Genomic DNA, 19,974 nt, shown 5'->3' with positions numbered 1-19,974 from the left:
CCACCTGTTTAAGAGCAATCTCAGACAGCTCAGTAAGTTCTGAAATGAGTCAAGTTTCTAGAAGTCTCACAACAGAACAGACAATGGCAGTGTGAGCATATAACTAGCTATTTCACCAATGGGGCTTTCAGGATGGATCACATTGAGAGAAGAAAATAGATTCTCTTTGTGTAAATGCACTGTTTATTCTGGCTGTGCACAGTATCATGTCTTGTGTGCTGTAAGTTCTCTTTGAAACTAACACCAAAGGCACCAGTTGCAATAACTCCACCTATCTTAGAAATAACAGGCAATAGAAGACCTCAGCATTATCATTATTCTCTATCCATCACTTACCACGAGGCGCATTTCTGCTCCCCGGATAATGCTTGCTATGGTGCATGCAAGTGCACATACAGATGCAATGCATGTATACAATAAGTTCAGATAAACCTAGACATGCGAAGAGCCTATTGTACTGTACAAGGCTATTGCTTTTTAAAGGCTGCTAAAATGTTCCTGTGACTGACTAGTTGATTGAGGAGTCTTTCCTAGGTGATTTAGAATAAGGACCACAATCCTTGGCTCTGTGTTGTATACTATGCACAAGAACATCCTATTAAGATACTGCTCATGCTCCTGAACTTGGCAATGATCAAAAAACACCAGCAAAAAGATTATAAACTCAGATTTGAAGAATTATAAAAACCAAATTGCTAAACCATGAAAATTAGCATCTTCAGGTAAACAAATAAATCTTTATCTTGACAAAAAGAACATTGAAAAATAATTTGTTTTCCAGGTTACCTTTCAGCTAATCCTCCTTTTGTAAGGCTGGAAATGATTATGGGATCAAATGGCTCTTCAGTACCAGAGATTGTAATTCCAAGAGGCCCACCATAGCGCTTGAGCTCAACAGTGTAAATAATTGCTCCAGAGCTCTCCTGCTCATCTGCAATAAATGCCAAGGGGATGCAATTGGTTTCTTATGAAAGAGGGAATGAAAAAAATAGCACATTCAGTCTAGTGATGGTAATCAAACAACATTTTCAAAGGATTATATTTCACATACACTTCTTAATTATATTCTACTGGATTATTTTGAAAAGAAAAAAAAATCCCTGTTGTGCAGGTTTTTTTAATTGCCAAAAACCTGATTACATTGAAATCAATAGAAAAACTCCCCTCATCCTATTAAGACTAAATTTTACTCTGTTTAAAATCTTTGTATCATCTTTCATATTAAAATGTCACTTCAAGCTATTTTGTTACAGAATCACAGAATGGTTGAGGTTGGAAGGGATCTCTGGAGCTCATCTCATCCACCCCCCCTGCCCAAGCTGGTTGCCCAGGACCGTGTCCAGATGGCTTTTGAATATCTCCAAGGATGGAGGCTCCACAACATCTTTGGTTAACCTGTGCCAGCGCTTGGTCACTCTCACAGTGAAAAAGTGTTTCCTGATGTTCAGGAAGAACCTCCTGTGTTTCATTTTGTAACCATTGCTTCTTGTTTTGTCACTGGGCACTACTGAAAAGAGCCTGGCTCCATCTGCTTTACATCCTCCCTTCAGTTATTTATATACATATATATAATAATAATGTATATATTTTTATTATATGTATATATTACGTTATATTAGCCTTTTATTCTCCAGGCTAAACTGTCCCAGCTCTCCCAGCCTTTCCTCATAGGAGAGATGCTCTAGCCTTTCATCATCCTTGTGGCCCTTTGCTAGACCTGATCCACTATGTTCGTGTCTCTCTCGTACTGGGGAGCCCAGGACTGGGCCCAGCACACCAGGCGTGTCTCACCAGTGCTGAGCAGAGGGGAAGGATCACCTCCCTCAGCCTGCTGGCACCGCTCTGCCTGATGCAGCCCAGGAGGCTGCTGGCCGCCTTTGCTGCAAGGGCACAGTATTAGAGAACAGACAAGTTATTAAAATTGTATAAATAACGGTACTCATCTGTTTCTTGAACTGAATGGAAGGTATTTAGAACCAAAGATAATTCAAAAGTATTCAAACCAAACTTCCTTAAAAGAATCGTGGGAAAAGTCATTAGTCATTATAAGATGAGGAGCTCTCTTACAAAGAGAACCTGAAATATATCCCATGTTTTTGATAGACAAGTTTTAAGCTTTTGTAACAGAATCAGAAATAGCGTCTATTTTCTGAATTATCAGCTAAGTTGAATAATAACTCCATTAGAATTGATTTCATTATATTGCACGAAGTAATTTGCATTATTTTGAAATTCTGGTCTCTCCAAACAATCATCAGAAATGGAGAGGAATGTATCACCGGGTAAGCTTAAATAAAATGTATTTTCCATAAACAATACCCAACAGGTGTTGTAGCAACAAGAAAGGCTCCTGTATTTATACAGTGCATGCTCTTTACATACTATAAAAAAATATCACAGCAGGAGAGCAATCAACTGCAGTATCTTTGAGTTGTGAAGGGATATTTCAAAATGTAACCCACCAGATTTCTCCTCAGATCAAAAGAACAAATGCTCCCTCACCCATTTTATGATATTGGTATTCAGCCAGGATGTCTGGCCTGGGGGGGTCACTCTTCCTAGATCAGTGGCTAATGACATTTTGAACAGCTCAGTGAGTGTGGAAAATGTCTAGGATGCACATTCCATGTATGTTACTAGAACTAACATGAGACAAGTTAGAAAATTCACATGTTCCCATTTCTGTTCCTGTAGATAGAAAAACCTTAAAAGGAAAAAAGGTTATCTGCATCACTAGCAAATGTTCAAAAGGTTGCTTTATTTTAATGCTGAACGTGGTACCTGTAAGCAGAGCTGGCAACACACTGGTTATCTTTGGAGCTACTTTGTTGCTTTCAATTTGCTGAAAACTTAGCCCTTTAGCTTCCCTCCTATTTCCCCCTAGCTATCCACAAAGAAAATGGTACACATACAGAGTCAACAGAGAGAAGAATTAGTGGCGTTTATTCAGCAAAAAATACTGGAATTTTCATGCCCAGTGCTGACCTTGTATTCCTACCTGGGGCATTATCATCAGCATTCTGGCCTAGTTCACATCAACTACACTTTATCTGACATGCTCTTTCCAGAAGCACCTTACTCCCAAGACCCCACTGGGAGCCTCTGGCCGGCACACAGCGGGCTATCACGTAAGCTGCCACTGCACAGCAGAAGAGTGGCAGCTTTTGCTTGCTTTCTAGAGCATTTATGGAACAACAACAGATCCCCTGGGACCTAATGCTTGACAACGTTTACACAAGTGTGGCGTTGACATGGTACAGGACTTCAACCGAAGGATGACAAGTAATCCACGAAGCTAATAGAAAATGTAATAGCCAGTATTTGCTAAGGGTCAACACAATACTGATGGTTCTCCAGTATCAACAGTAAGTGAGTAAGAAGTTATTAATCATACAGCAGCCCTGCCACATGAGAGCTGGAAGTTTATTGATCTTAGTGAATGACTGGAAAGGAGACCGGTCCATTATGTCTGACTTCTGGTTAGGCATAGTTAAGAAAATTAATGGCAGAATGCGATAAATGTCAAATCGCTATGCTGTTCTCTCCGGTGCTCTTTCCAGGCAGCAGCAATGTGAGCTATCCAAGAGCATGGCATGCATGTGGCCTGGATTCACAACGAAGGCCAGTTTTGCCATGAAAACGAAGAACTCGGATATTCAAAAGAGGGCGGTAGCCATGAGGTTAATCAGGAGATAAAATTGCCCTTGATTTGGGAAGCTGACAGGGAAAGAAGAAAAGAGAAAAAGTCTGAAAACATACTTCCACCTGAAGAGGAAATATAATCCGACTACCATCGTTTCGGGTCTCATGTTTTTGAGATTTTCCATCTTTGTTTTCTCATGATGTAACTGTGGATAATTCTTGGAAACCCACACTTAATGACAGTAGCCCCTCTGCTGTAGCACCTCTGCTCTGTCCACCAGCCTCCTGCTCTTCAGAGTAACATCTGATCAACACAGACAGAAGGGCAAAGAGCAGCACTGTCTGGGGAAGCATACAGCATGTACAACCCTGCTGCTGGCCTCACCTGCCCTGGCGGCTCTGAGACACACACAACTGCCTGGAGAAGGGAGGAGTTGGAAAGACAGTAAAGGAAGGAAAAGTGGAAGGCAGGAAGAAGAGCTAGAAGCTAGAAATACATAAAAATCATTCTAAACAGAAAGAATTTGAAAGACAACATGGAAACAAGTACCTAGGGAGGAAGAACCCCTGCTCCTTGCCATCTCTTCCTCAAAAAAGCATGCCATGCAAAATTAAGAAGAGTTTAAATCTTAATCTCATTCTGTGATTTAGAAACTGTTTTGGAGTGCTCCACACCCACTCATCTGTTAGCATCACAATTTTCTTTTCTTGGGGTATTTATTGATGATTATTTTCTGTTGAGTTTGAGAAGTACCTCTTTTCCCTTTGTGAAAACAGACTTTCATAAATAAACTAATGGCAAATAAACAAAAAAATATTTTAACTGAGGTACACTTTTTGCTGCATCTTTGCTACTGTTTTGCCACTGTTTTTAAAAATAATTTTTCTTCAGCATTTCAGGAGGCATTCATTCACTTAGGATTTCAAAGTACCTGAAATATACCTGAAATAATTCAAAGTACCTGCTATAAATACTTTCAACTACACCTTGACACTTGGTCAACTCTTAAAAGAACCATTTGTATAGATAATTTTGTTCAGTAGGTCTCCGAGTAGCTGCCCATTTACATTTGAATCTGTTCAGTTACACCAACCATGTCTGGATAAGACACTATAGTTGTGTGAGAATCTTGATATAGATATACGATGTAACTGTAAAATAAGAAATGTGAATGTGTAAAGGAAAACCATGGAATAAGAATTCCCCTGAGACCAAAACCTGTACCAGCCACCATGGTGTGCAATACCTAAGAGAGCAAAGATGTTACGGAACATGAATGGACACTGAAATGCACATTTCAGTGACAGCAACAGAAAATGTATATCAATGCCAATGGAAATGGAAGCTGCCCTAGAAAAATATTAAGTCCCCAAGGTGAGGAGGAGTCGGGGGATGACATGACACATACAGGACAAACGCACAATATTTAAAAGTATGGGAGAAGTTAATACTTCTTTTACATGGCTCTAACTCACATCCCTCTTCTATAGTCTGTTGGTAATTTCTCTGCAGGGTTATTAATGAGAAATCTTCCAAATGAGGGGAAGGGGGAATCCCAGGTGCCACAAACACTTAAAAGACAGACACCGTCTTGTGCAGGAGAAACCTCAAACTTCCTTCTACAGGCACATCTCACGTCAACTGCCAAGGGCAGTTGCAGTCTACTCTTCATAATGTATCTGGTTTGCTCAGTTTTGCAAAGCAATTGTCAGTCGGGTGCCCCTTTGGATGTCCAGCCCATGGCCAGTTTGGCGAGCCTGTGTCCAAGATGGACCAATTATGGGTACCACCTCCCCACCTGCAGGGACCTAACCACAATACCCTGCCAAGCAGCAGCCGTTCACTTTGCTGGATCAAAGCCAATTTGCACAAGGTGCTAAATGCATCCACCTTTGCTTTGTACTGATCATACTGAGAAGATACTTTCTGTTTGCTTTCAAAAGCAATTAAGATAAAGAGCATTCTAGCAGAAGTCTAAATACCATATCAAGAGTTGCACTTGATTTGAAATAATAAAGTGCGGCAGGCTGTGCCTTTTTGCTGTGAGATAGTATAAAGCTTAAGACAAATGAATCTACAGTTCACGCTTTTGCGTAACACTGTAAAATAAAACCTAGCAGTGATGATAGTTATAATTGCCTAACTGCCACTAGAATGCATAACAGAACTCTATTATCTCCAGGTAGAAATTCTGCTTTTAAGGAATCCATAATGGGAAAGATCCAGGAATATTAATAGATGTAGGTGTGCAATATGATCACAGCTCCGTTACATTACTTTCACTGGGCTGATCACACATGGCTCCTCCGTCAGCCATCCAGCACAGTGTCAAGTACTACTTACCTTCAAGCGTGTGAACAGTCATAGTGAAGTCAAGTTCGTAAGTTTATGGATAAAGCATGCACTTCACCACTCTGCTGGAGAACTGAGGCCCACGGACCTATGCTTTGCTAACCATGATCCCAATCTTAAAAGCAGAGAAAATGTCAATATGCTGAGATAAGATCAATCTTATATGGCTGCACCTGAGTGGAAATTGCCTTTCCAGAAAACTGAAGACCTCATTGTCCAGTGCAGCTCCTACAGGCAATATAGTCACTGAGAAAATTTAAAACTTTATATACCATTACAATTCTTTTTAGTGTGACATTTTCTGATTAGCATTAGCAAAAATCAGCCACGTTTAGAAAAAAATTTAAGTGCAAAAGAACAACTCTGTGTTCTAAAAATCCTGAAAATACACAACAATCTACAAGAGGCTTATTGCTAATACCGGAATTATCTTCATCTTTGCGGATCTTTAACTTTACAAGGTCCTCACAGTGCTGAAGGATCTGGACAGCATCTTCCATTGAGCAATTGTCAAGTCGAACGTTATCTATTGCAAGCAACTTATCACCCAGTTCCAGCGTCCCCGTTCTGTGAACAAGCAAAAAAGCTTACATGACATGCTAGTAACATTAAAGCAAGGTATCTTAGATGGTATGGACATTACTATAGAAATGAGATGGATTTTTAAAAACAATTATTTCTTAATATGCTGGACTTTTCATTTGTGACTGTTTTTCACAAAAAAAAGAGCACAGTCTCTTACAAGCTCCCTCTGTTTAACGTGAGTCTGGCTGGCTACACACTGGAAACGGATTTCTCATGGGAGCTTGAATGCCTTACCTGTGAGCAACACTTCCTTTCTTGATATCAGAAATAACCAGAGGGTCTCCTGGTTTTCTACTGGATGGAGCTGTAATAAAGAATACGTACAAGTATCTGTTTTTAATTCCAGACATGCAGATGGGCTAATTCTTAATTCTGTCCATAAATCAAAACTTCATACACATTATTTACCCGTATGATATTCCTCCCCTTCCCTAAATTATACATGCATGAATACAATCATCAGCAGCATATTAGTAAGACTGCATACTCCTCAAAAATTAGAAAATGCCAGAATTAAGGTGACTGGTGCAAAGTGAATTTAACCTGATATGTCTGAATTCTAGGTTAGGCCTGGGCTGAACCACGCGAAGGTATCGCAGTACACAGGTCCAGCAACCTATGTTGTGTAGCTACAACACAGAAAGAAGACTTTCTGTCAGTAGAACCTTTCAGCACAACTACTAATGCCGATCTTTTGCCAGAGTATTTCTGTCCATCATAAATCATGTTTTACTATATCCCTGCCCAACAGAGCTGCTATGGCAAAATATCTAGAGTGGGCCAGTCCGCATTCTTTACATCCACTCCAGTCTCATTCGGTGCTTAAGGCAGAGACAGGATGATAATGCTTCCTGGGTGAGGAGGAGGAATCTACTTCACCATAAGAGATGGTGTGGGTAGCGGCCACGCACGCCATTGGGCTGATACACAGTTACCACACCTGCACAGATGTGGCTCACATCGCACGGATGCTTGCTTCATTGTGACACGCTGCTTCCTCTGAAGTAAACATGTGCCTCTTTTGATGAGTCAACTCGCTCCTCTATACTGATACTAGGCCTTAAGCATCGTGGACTTTCTCCCACAATTCCAGCAACGGTCACATTAGTAAAATCCCCACCAGGCCTCTCCTTGCACACCTAACTCACCTCTAGGAGGTACCTGATGCAACTTTGAATTTTCTATCTGTCCATCATGGTTACAAGTATGCTCTGCTCTACAATGCCAGTAATTGCAATTCTTTACTGACTTGTGCAAAAGTATTCAACAAGCTTCCCTTGCCCAGGAAATCTGCTTACCAATTTTGCTTGCCTTCTGGTTGCATAGGAAGCAGTTAACTACCCCAGAGGAAGACAGTGATCACTGACTGCTTCCAGAGGACTGTTTCTCGGAGCACCTTCACTGAATGCATTGTTTTGGAGGGTTCATCCATTTGCTGACAGAAGACTGCACTGAAGATCTGATACGGTAAGCAGTGGGCTCAGAATTCAGGGGTGATGAAAGATACATTTTTAGACAACTGCTCTCTGCCTTCATGAAGTACGTCCCCTACAGCTGCTCTGGCCAGGAGGCAGCCCATGTGGTGAACACAGAACAGACTGACTTCTGGGACTGTTGTTAACAAGAGTGTGCTAATGTTAAAACCTTGCCACGCGGTATAAGGCTCTGAGCTCTCCTGAAAGCACTAATGGGTTTTGCACTTGTAGGGCTCTTCTACTGCCCCAAGCCATTTCTGCTCTGTGTACTGAGGGCTCCGCATTCATTCACAGAAGGTAGATTTCTATTAGGCTCCAATGCCTAAATGACAATCACCTAAAAAGCTACCCATAGTGGAGGATCACCTACAAAACTCTAATGTCAGTTACTTTAGCAGCTCATAATTCTTCTCTTTGATGGAAAATGACACATCTTCACCTACAGTAACCACAAGGTGTATTAATAATGACATACCCAACACAATATTCTAACAGATCTTGTTAACCTTGGCTGCCCTGGCCAAAAAGCCTTTCAATGTCCAAAGGAACAGTTTAAGAACTGCTAAATGGCCATATTTCAAATGCAGAAGACAGATGTAAATGGACTTTTAGAAACTTGTCTGAAACAGCACACTTTCAGGAAACGTCTATGTTGCAATTTAAAGAATAGCAATTTACTTTTTTTAAGACATGTAATTTTCATAGAATCATTGAATGGTTTAGGTTGGAAGGGACCTTACAGATCATCTAGTTCTAACCCCCTGCTATGGGCAGGGACACTTTCCACTAGCCCAGGCTGCTCACAGCCCCATCCAGCCTGGCCTTGAACACTTCCAGGGATGGGGCAGCCACAGCTTCTCTGGGCAACCTGTTCTAGGTGACTCATCACCCTCACAGTAAAGAGTTTCTTCCTAATTTCTAATCTAAATCTACCTACCATCTTTTAAGTTTACACCATTACCCCTTGACCTGTCGCTACAGGCCCCTGTAAAAAGCCTGTCCTCATCTTTCTTATAAGCCCCCTTTAACTACTAGAAGGCTGCTATAAGGTGTCCTCAGAGCCTCCTCTTCTCCAGGCTGAACAACCCCAGCTCTCTCAGCCTGTCTTCATAAGAGAGGTGATCCAGCCCTATGATCATCTTCGTGGCCTTCCTCTGGACTTGCTTCAACAGGTCCATGTCCTTTTTTCTTATTTTCAGAGCTTGTTTCTCACACTGTCCTGCCACGGGTCAACTGTACTTTATACAACTGTTCCATATTTACTTGAATTCTTTGGATTTGTTTCACGAGTTAGTATCTTGTTAAAATTTTAAAGTAACACTTTGATGAACTTTATTTTTTAATTCTATGGTTTTACACTGTAGGTTGCCTTATAAATCCCTGAGGTTATGTGCCAACCACTGTACAATGTCTGCAGTTTGAGATTTGACTATTGAGATAGTTATTATGAAACTGCTCTAAAAAAAAATTACCAGTACTAAAGAAGACAGTCCATTACTGTTCCAAAAAGAAGACAGAAGGAACCAAAATCGTGGAAAGAGCTCAAAGTTTCAAGCCAGAGTCATGGGGATGCAAAGGCTATGATATTGCACACAAAGTTATTACATTTTCAAACTGAGTAAGTGTGAACCAGCAGTATTTTGTCAGTTATCCTGGGCTATTAATTGTGTCTGGTGGATGAAAGCCTTTTTGTAAGCAGCAAACACAGCTCAGTGTGAAATGAATCCCCCCATGCTGACAAGCTCTTAATAAGCAGCTACACCACACTTTGTTTTATTCTTGTTCAATGCTCATGACATACTACAAAGTATTCAAGTTGTGTTGCAGAGATAAAATCATTAATTTCCTCCTGAACTTTTGTACTGCATATCACCACAGCCTAAGATTGCCTCCCAAACACTAGCAAACAGATACTGTCCCCAGCAAGAACATTGATTACTGTTATCCTGATTTTACAGATGAGGAAAGGAAACATAGGAACATCTAGGTCAAAGTATGACAATTTTCAGTGAGCAATTTGAGATATCCATGCCTTTAGGTCTCACAATAGTTTGTAGTATCTAACAGCTTCTAAGTCCAAAGCACAACTACTGGCACTTTCAGCAACAGCTGCAGATGCTCAGCATTTCTGCAAGTGTGACCCCAGGTTCTCAACAGTTTCCACAGAAAATCAAGTAGCCATCTGTGGAAATTCTCTCCCACCCCCCGCGCCCCACCCCCCCCCCCCACCCCCACCCCCCCCCAGTCCTGTGAAATGACTCTTCACAGCACAACTGTATTGCTGAGAAAAGGAAAAAAAACCCTAATTTCTCTAGGGTAGCATTAAACCACCTTGACCATGAGATCACCTTTTTCTTTCTGCAATCCTTCACCTCATTCATTACGCAGGCCCCATCCCCTTTGATACACACCACTGTATACACACCCCAGAGAGCAGAGAAGCAAGAGTCCCAGTGAGAAAGCAGTATTTGACCCCTTAATTAAAACAAGATATCCTCAAGAATTAACACAAGTTTGAAGTGAGACTGTACAGCTTTAAGTCTCCATTTCTATGCTTCACTTATTTTTGGTTTTAAGTAGTAATTAAAACCAAAGGACTTTACCACTCACCCATGTCCAGCCTTCTTGTTCAGGTCCCAGCTTCCCCTACTCCTGATCACACCTCAGCCTCTCCCCTCGTCTGCTGTCTCCCTGTTACGGCTCTCCACTCATTTTCTCTCCTTGTCCCATTCTGCTTGTCCACTGAAGATCTCATCTTTTCTCCTCCCTGGTCCAGCTATTAGTCTACCTACTATTGAGCTTTTGTAGAGAACTTACACAGTCTGTACGATGAACTAGAAGTGGACTGAAGGGTGCATAAAGTTGTCCAGGTATTAAATTTAGTGTTGCAACTGGAAGGCTGATCTTTAGCAAGCTGTTCATTCTCTCTCTTTAAATTATTCTGTGATCCTAGGTCTCTGTCCCAGGCCCCTACACAACTTCTACTAGTAAAGACACACTTCCCCTGCCTATCCCCTAAAAGCAAGTTCAGTGAAGTGCTGTCAGTTTTGTAGATCATTAGGTTAAAACCCCCACCAACCTCAAACAGCCCTGCTTTCTTAATTGATTACTAACCCAAAGAAAAAAGACAATGTTTTGGGGTGGACGTTGCACTTACCACCTATCCCAAACTCACTCACTAGAATCAGCCTGGCTTCAAGTTTTAGAGTTCAGTCAAACTCTGAACAAACTGAACAAGCAGAGGAAAATGCTCATGGGATGGACAAAGTCAGTCCACTTATCCACAATGCTACTTTACAGCTACTAGGCTTTCTAAAAATATTATGATTACTAAACAGATAAAAGAGCTTTTTAAAATTAGACTGATGTAGCTGTTTTGTTCCTTAAGTATTGGTACATGTGGAGCAGCTGAGAAACCTGATTCTTCAGGCCCCATCTTGAAAATAATTACTTATAACATTGCAAAATGAATTTGGGTTTGCTAGATGAAATCTCAAAATATACAGAAACATGCTTTAGAAAGTAAGTTCTCATAGTTAACGCTAAATATCTGTAGATATTTACGTAGCTTGTTTCTGATGAAATAAGAAAGCAATAAAGCAGACTACAGTATAGCTGCTAGTAAAATGACTTTAGAAGAACTGACAATCGTTTGGGTGAAATTCTGATATTCTTAACAGCTTTGCAGTTTCTTTTCCTTGAGTAATACCATTAGCTTCAGAGAGATTATTTATGAAACAAGGTGCTGCAGTTCATTACCAGTAAGGATATTAGAATCTTACTTAAGAAAGACAGACAAGGGAAAAAAAAGGGCTGTTAACTGCAATTACCAGACTGTACTAGTAAGTCATTTTCTCAGACTTCATTCAATGTATTTAAAAAATATTAGTCTATGATAAAGTAGCTAGTGGCACAGAAATGTACCTTTTGAAAAAAAAAAAAATCTATATTCCATTACATGGTCTAAAATCAATGTCACTGGCAAATAAATTGAAATAGATTTGAACACTACTAGATCTACTTGAAAGCCATCCTTCTTCCAGGGACTGGTTCTGTTATAAAACCATAATCACACACAGACACTGCTGCGTCATGCTTTATTTGGATTATATAATTATAAGAACTCAGACATTCTAATTGCTCCAACCAGGTAACTGGGTGTGAAAATGATGAAAATGAAGTATGAAATATATAGTCACTTATACTTGCAAACTATGAAATCAGGTCTTTATTGAGTGTAAGTAGCTGTTAATGGGAAGATTAGAAAGATACTGCAGAGATAAGAGAAGGATGACAGAAGTCCAGTACGTGTGTGAAGGCAGCAAGGGGCAAGGCCAGCACATTGCAAGGTAACTGCCGTGCACTATCCAAAATTCAGTGCCTGTATTAACATTAATAATGACGCTCATGAAACTTGCTTCTGTCTGACTTTCTAGGGCTTTCTTCTGTCTAAGGAGATTTTGAAATTTTTCTTGTTTTGCTTTTTTTCTTTCATTAATAGATCTGAAACTAAGAGAAGCTTAGTCACTTACCCTATTACATGTCATGTTTTTCAAAGACCATGAATTAGCTTAAGTGTCGAAAGAGTTGTATGTCACCTCAGATATCCCTTCAAGTACTTGGCTGTAATTCCATGCGGGCACACTTGGTGGTTATTACCAAGGAAAACTACACAAAGAAAGAAAACTAAATTCCTCTTCCAGGATGTTTGCCTTCTAACAGCTGACTTAGGAGACTCTTGGACTTAAAAACAGGTATATATTCAGGTGCCAACCTGAGGTGGGGCTTATGTTTCCCTTCTGACCAAAAACGGCTGCCTTGTCTGTCACGTCAGGTCATTTCCTGACTTTCTCATCCAAATCCCAAACTAAACTGGGGATATGGAAAGCAAGACAGGCATTTCTCTGTAATGTTTTTATAGAGACAGCACCTTCTCACTCATCATTAACCCCACTACATTGTGAAGAGAGGGGATGAAACAGGTCTCTAGCACTTAAACAGATCAAGCCCAAAAGTGAATAAACCTCATTTTCTCAACCACCCTTGTTTAAGACTGGTCATATCCCAACTCCGCCGAGTTTTCCTTAGTATTTGTTTTTGAAAAGAAATCATACAGCTTTCTGGCAGTATCAGTAATGAATGGCATGGTAATGTGCTAAAAAGCCCTGACAAAAACCTGACAAAGTGAATATAAAACACTTCTATTCTTCAAATCACACTGCCTCATTTAGAAGTTAATTAGGTAGGACAGACCAAAGCACTGAAAAGCAACCATGAAATGCAGCAATTCAAAAGTTCTACCAAGCAAATATACAAACTTTCAGTATTACTATAAATCCTTTCAAATCAAATAAATAATTAATCCTAGACACATTTCACATGCATTAAATACTACTAATAAGTGGGATTATTATATATATAACAGGTCATTTAATTTAAGTACTAAAGATACTGCAGTATACTCAGAGGAGGAGAGCTAAGACCAACCAGGTGTCACCCTGGTTGTATAAAGCACTAATTTCATAAAGTACCACCTTCTGGAATTAAGTTCCAAGTCAGGAGGGTATGCAGAGTTTGGAAGAGGATTGCTTAATACTAAATCCCAAGAACATTAGCTTCCCATTCAAAGTTTACTCCTACAGACAGAAAAAAAAGTACAAGATGTCTGAATTCCAAAAAGCAGCACAAATCAAATTACTAGGAAGACCATATTTTTACAATAATCCTACAAACCATTACCAATCCGAAGAATAACATTTAAATAGAACAGCTTCTCTGCAGGTTTTCTCATTTCTCAATATTTTCATTTGCACCAATACATGTAGACCTATGATTTTGCTTCAAGCATCACATTACATCTTACAGAGTCCGACAACTACTCATTCAAGTGTGCAATGCAAGCGAACAGGCTTGCCGTGTCTCTCATTTGTTCCTCAGATGTAATTCTTAGCACTGAATTCCCTGCTGTACTTTTGATTAACCTTATTCCATTGTGCTGGTAAAAGCTTTGTGAATATAAGCACAATCTTCCCCTGAGACACATGAGTAATTCCAAAGAAAGACTAATAGTCTGAGGCCACAACCATAAAGGAATGTTAATTCTGATGAGACCAGATTCTGCACTGTTGTTAAGTACATTAAAGACAAGCCCATTAACTCTGATACGGATTGCTCTTCCTTCCATCAAGGGCTGGACTCGGCATGCTGGACTTTACCTCATCAAAATCCAGTCCTAACACAGTGTTTACTGTCTGCTCCCAAAATAAAGAAGTATAGAAACACTTTGATTTCAAACAACAGTAATAAATACTTGTTGAGAAATAGACTAATACAGACCCTGGTTATCTTCTTTAGCAATCCCTGAAAACCCTAGTGAAAGGGGATTTTGCTATGTGACCTGCACATTTAGGACTGCCCACTAGTTCTACAGGCTGAGGATGTATCTTCAGACTCTGCATGCTGAAACAGAAACTAACTCCACGTATGTGGATCCTCATCCCTATGAGAACCCTTGAGTTCAGCGGGATTCTGTTCAAGAGCCTGTGGGAGACCAGGACAGACTTTGCCTTAAACTTCCCAGCTATGGAAATACTTTTGGATGGGCCTAATTCTATTAACTACTTTTATCATTTTTTCTTTTCCCTGAAGAATTTTAATGGGAGTGAAGTATGTGCTATGCATGAAGGAATAGGTCAAGCTTTAGGCTGGTGAACTTCTGGCTTCTTTAACTACTTGAAGGGGAGTATAAATCTGTTACAGGATGGTATTTCACCAGAGACAGAGCACTGCTAATCATCCCTTTCAAGAAAAAGGAAAAAGAAGTTTATACCAAAACAAACATGAGTCTATAGCTACAGGACCCGTTACCTGCAGATTATCCCATAAATGTGGTCTTAAAAATAAGTATTTTCACTTACAACTTATGGTGATGCCAAGTTCCACATTATGCTTCTTTGGTAGTTTTACATGAAATGTTCCACTGCTTGGTATAACTGATTCTATAAAAAAATATTTAAAGTATTAGATAATTTGTTAAGGCACAGCAACTCCAACTGCATGTATTTACACTATACGTGTAAGTTGATGAAATCCCATCAGCATCACAAACCACAGATGCAACACAGGTGCTGCGTTTCACAGAAGTGAAGGAAGTAGGACATATGAAGTATGATTTATACCTCTATGGGTAATTTCATGGTAACTCAACTTTTTTTAAGATTTAACTGAATTTATGAAGATTGCATGGGCCAGCAGCCAGCTGAGACTGCAGGTTTTTAGCTCATATGCAAGTTCTGTGATCACACATGAAAATTTTAGTGCTGGCAGATAACTTTTAATTAAAAGTACAGGAGATCAAGTCTTTAGGAATTCAGGCCTTTTTTGCTGTAGGTCTAACACTTTTTAAACTATCCACTAAGGTAACTGCCATGGATTTTATTTCTACTAGGAAGAAAAGGAATCAAAACATCACTAACTGAGAAGTGCTTGGAGCTGAAGGCAAAAAAAATTGGAATAAACAGCACTGTATTTGAATGCTGACTTTTGGCATCACAGCTTCCAAAAGTTTCAGCCTTGGCTTGAAAATGATTGAAATTACAGCTATGGAAGCATTTAAACATACATGTGGCAGAGGTGTCTAACTATGAGTATGAGTTTGCTGTCATGGAGCAAACGGGAACAGCACAAACAAGTCCAGGGATTGAAATACACGTGACTTCAGGTGTATGTAAATTACTTTCTCATTATTTGGTTTTCTTATTTTTTAATATTTCCTAGGTACATGAATGTACATATTGTACTTGGCCTTTTTTTTTTTTTAACATTATACTAGTTGCATGCATACTAAAGTTTATACAGAATTGCTCTAGGAACCTTTAGCCTGCTTTTGATATCACAATTTATAACACCATTAACAATAATCACACTATGCAAAATACAGAACATCTGACATTGTCATGACTTCAGAGCTACTGTCAGATGAAGTCTTAAAAGTTTTTATTATTTAAATAGTGGAGTAGTGCACATACATAAGGTGTTCTTGTTTGGTTTACATATTTTGTGATTTTATAGGTGTATTCTGTATGCTTAAGCACATTACAGAAGAAAGGAAATCCATGAGTAATAGTAAAGACTCAGCAGCAACGTTAACAGTTATTTTTCTGGCTTTTATTAATTCAGTTTCTATTATTTTATTTAGATTGTTGATTTGAGATACTGTAAGTGAAACTCCTCAGAGTTTTCTGCTTATCCACCCTTTTATAATCCTTTTCTGTCTAGTAAAACATTTCATTAGCTGGCCTGTAGAGGAATTGTCTCTGCTCAGCAGAGTATTTCTATCTCAGGGCAGAAAAAATGTCTGGAAATAACTCAGAGGAGGGACTGTCACCAGACCTTATTACAGGACTTGTCATTTCTGTTTGCGTTCTGAAGCACACTGCAGGGCTAGATGAAATGAGCAAGCTGTACAAAAAGACACATTTCAGACAGGTCACTAGAAAACTGAATGGTGTATATGTGAGAATGTACTTGGGATTTATTCCTTCACTTTTCTTGCAAGACAGAATAACAGCACATTCATACCTGCAACATCAAATTCTATTTCCAAAGTGACCTTGTTGGTGATAGAGGAGTCTCTGAGCAGTTGATTGGCCTCATCAAACGTGCTGTCTTCTGTCGGGATCCCGTTTATTGCCACTATTCTGTCTCCTATCTGCAGCACCCCACACCTTGGTACACAATGATACAAAACAACCATCAGATGTGCATGTTACCAGAACCAGCAATATTAAACACATTCAGCTTAGCCTTGAAGGGGAAGTGTGGCACAGCAGCTCAACAGGCCACCCAGGCACAGAGAGGGACAAAAGCTGCTGCTGCCCCTTTGCACCAAGACACTACCAAGCACTCCCAGCATGGACTGTGCTCTCTAGGTTCTGGGACCCAGGAAGAAGGGGCACAGCCTTCATGCCTCCACTCCATCCTTGGGCATCACCCCTGCCTCTGGGCTACAGGTGTTGCAGCTCTGTAATGGCAGTTAGCACTTGCCTATGCAGCTACTATAGTTCTCATGCCATGACTGAAGACGTACAGAAGCATATAAATGCAACTGAAATGCTGCAATGAAATCATTACTAAGTCAAAATTCTGATACTCCCTAAGATTTGGTTCTATACCAAAACTGAACAGAGGGGGACATGGCCTCTGCCATTGCACATTGGATTATCACTATTTTGACTTCAGTGATGTTTCTGATTTTTTTTTTTTTTTTTTTTTGCTTTTGCATGAATATAGCTTCCAGTCTCCTGCTGGAGGACTCTGGGTGATAAAAACACTGGTGCTTGTCATTCTTCTTATAGCTGATCAAGCACATGAAATATCATTGTCAGAACAGTTTACTACCTGCCACACTTCCACTGAGCAAGGCCCTGCAATTTGTCACAAATGAAAAGCAACAAGCCTCAAGAACCCCAGGGAATGCCCACCAGAACACACTCAGCAGTCAGCTGAAAGAACCTCACCTTTCTGCCGGACTGTCAGACTCGATATAGGAAATGAGAGGTGGAGAAGACAAGGTCTCAGTAGCAAACACGCTACCCTGGAGCTGTATCCCAAACCCGACTATGGGGTCAGCAGTCAGCACTACTTCTGTGGTTTCAGTGTGGACGACCTGCCCAGCCAAACCAACAGTGCTAGAGGCTAAAGACACTATAAAACAAAGCAGACCAAGAGGAAAGACATTCAAACACGGCAGAAATTCCATAGCTTTTTGAGAAAATTGATGTGTACGATAAACATAGTCAACAAAACATCTCTTTTAAAGTCAATTTAGACTGAAGTTTATAAATTATGTATAAATGGTTTTGACATACAAGAGAATAGAAAACATCTGGTTGTATGTTAGAATGCAAAAAGATAGTTCTTACAGTGAGTAAAACAAATGTGTTTGACACCCCCACCCCAAAAATCTCAGAACATTCTTAAATTCTGTTTGCATTAGGTTTGAGGCGTGGATGAGCAGATTTTTCACAGCAGCTAAGGGAATTAAGAGGCGCAAGCCCAGCTATTATTCAAGCTGATTCCCACAAACTCTTTTGAACATCTCACAGCAATGCATTGCTATTAGCAACAAAGCACATGGCCCAGGCTTGCTTGCAAGAAATAAGGATGCCTTCCTTTGCATGTTTACTTCACATCAGCAATTTGTCAGGCTAACTGGGTAGTATAAGCAAGCTGAACAAACCTCTCTGTTTTAGCAACCAGTATATCTCAAGAGACTGTGAGGAAAAAAGTTCTTTGGTGTCTCTCAGAGGAACTGGGGGATTCTTTTGTGATAAACACAGGCAGCTACTTCTGTACTCCTGATTTACACCCACTGTTCTCACTCTTGTTCTGAATAGGACACATTACAGAACAAATGGAGATACAACCAACATTGAGATTCAATGCAATTACCTTTGAAAGAAGGAGACTGCTTGATCTCTGCCTAAATGTCGATTGTATAATTGTTCGAATTCCCCCAGTGACAAACTACTGTCTTTCGTTATGTCATACACAGACAGCTGGAGTTTTTCAATTCCTGTTCAGACCAGTAAAGTTACAATAATCCTCCAACGTCAGGGATTTGGGATGTTTTCATGTTATAAATTTATTTACAGATTTATAAGCCATTTTTATACATCATATTTATAGGTTATAAGCCATTACCTCTCCACCTCTAATTTCCTTCAAGACCCATTTCTGCCTGCAATTGCTACTAAAAATTAGATAAAAGTTCATGGTTTATCTGAGGGACTGTTTAACTGTGAATTTTTTTTTTTAGATCTGGGAAACAATTAGTTCTTGTTTTTACAATATAGATAATATTGGAACAGCTGTACAAAGATGTCAGAGGTTGTCTAAGTATTCCCCGCATGTTGGGGCTACAAGCATTAGCCTTTTGCTGTGAAATATTTAGTATAAAATCTGATTAATGTGGTACAGTTGGCAATGACAGTTGTTGCAAACGTTTCACTTGCCAAAAACCTCTTGAGTTTCTGTTTTCTCCCAGCAAAGCTCCTTTCAACTCTGAAACTGGCTTCTAAATTACTGTGAATTGTCACTCATATCTTTTTGTAGTTTTCCTTTCTAAGAACTGTGTATTATTTCCGTTTCTCAACAGCTTCCTTCTTACTGTTTCTTTTATCTGGACTCAGTAAGAAATGTTCATACCCAAATTAAAATAGTAGTAATCTGTTCTTAGAAATGCCCACCAGCTTTAGTGTTTATTGCTTGTGAGAAATAGGTTTCTCCAGCCCTCAGCACGGCAAAGGCTAAAATATGACTAAACCAGATAAATTCAAAGTTAATATAGTACCAGATGCCCTAACACACCTTCTAGAAATGTCTAAATTTAGGGCATCCAAGCTCAGAAAAGTTCCATTTCCCCTTTCTTTAAGTCATACAATTAATTACTTGTTAACTGTATCTTTCCCATCACTTATGTGTCCATTCCCCCAGTGCAGCAGGCATCTAGCTAACTCTGTAACCTTCTTACTCTTTATCTAATGCCCTACCAGGAACCTGAAGGTCTCACAACATTTATTTCAACTTTTAGGACAGCTGAGGTTTTAATTCACTGAGAAATTAAGTCACCATTTGTGTGATTTAAAACTCACTCTGATAAATATTTTTACGATGTGGATACTGAAAAGAGACAGTTAGGAACTCCCCCCATTCCAAAACAAAATGAAACAGGAACAAGAAAAGCAGAGATGAGAATCATGTAACACTAGCTGTCTGCTAAGCCTGTATAAAATGTCACAGGTACCCAAACCCATGACTTAGAGTGTGTTGGGGTTTGTAACTCAACAACAATTACAGCAAGAAACACTGTCATTTTTTTGGCTGCTTGACGGATTCAAAGTTTTACAGGCCAGAAGG

At 39.7% G+C, this 19,974-nt stretch overlaps 1 protein-coding gene across 8 annotated transcripts in view; it reads right to left on the bottom strand.

Annotated features, from left to right (window-relative positions):
- Positions 1–19,974, bottom strand: part of GRIP1 (glutamate receptor interacting protein 1) — a 328,959-nt gene that overhangs the window by 21,333 nt on the left and 287,652 nt on the right. For all 8 annotated transcript variants that reach the window (XM_056341971.1, XM_056341974.1, XM_056341975.1 and 5 more), the window contains 6 exons: positions 17,574–17,760; positions 16,636–16,781; positions 14,973–15,053; positions 6,815–6,884; positions 6,417–6,562; positions 787–931 (listed from right to left, as the gene is read on the bottom strand). In XM_056341971.1, coding sequence (XP_056197946.1) covers positions 787–931; positions 6,417–6,562; positions 6,815–6,884; positions 14,973–15,053; positions 16,636–16,781; positions 17,574–17,760 — 775 coding nt within the window. The remainder of the gene's footprint in view (positions 1–786; positions 932–6,416; positions 6,563–6,814; positions 6,885–14,972; positions 15,054–16,635; positions 16,782–17,573; positions 17,761–19,974) is intronic.

Source organism: Falco biarmicus, chromosome 5 (genome assembly GCF_023638135.1).
Source record: "Falco biarmicus isolate bFalBia1 chromosome 5, bFalBia1.pri, whole genome shotgun sequence".
Lineage (NCBI taxonomy): Eukaryota > Metazoa > Chordata > Aves > Falconiformes > Falconidae > Falco > Falco biarmicus.
The sequence above is the reverse complement of the archived record's forward strand: the minus strand, read 5'-3'. Positions and strand labels throughout refer to the sequence as shown.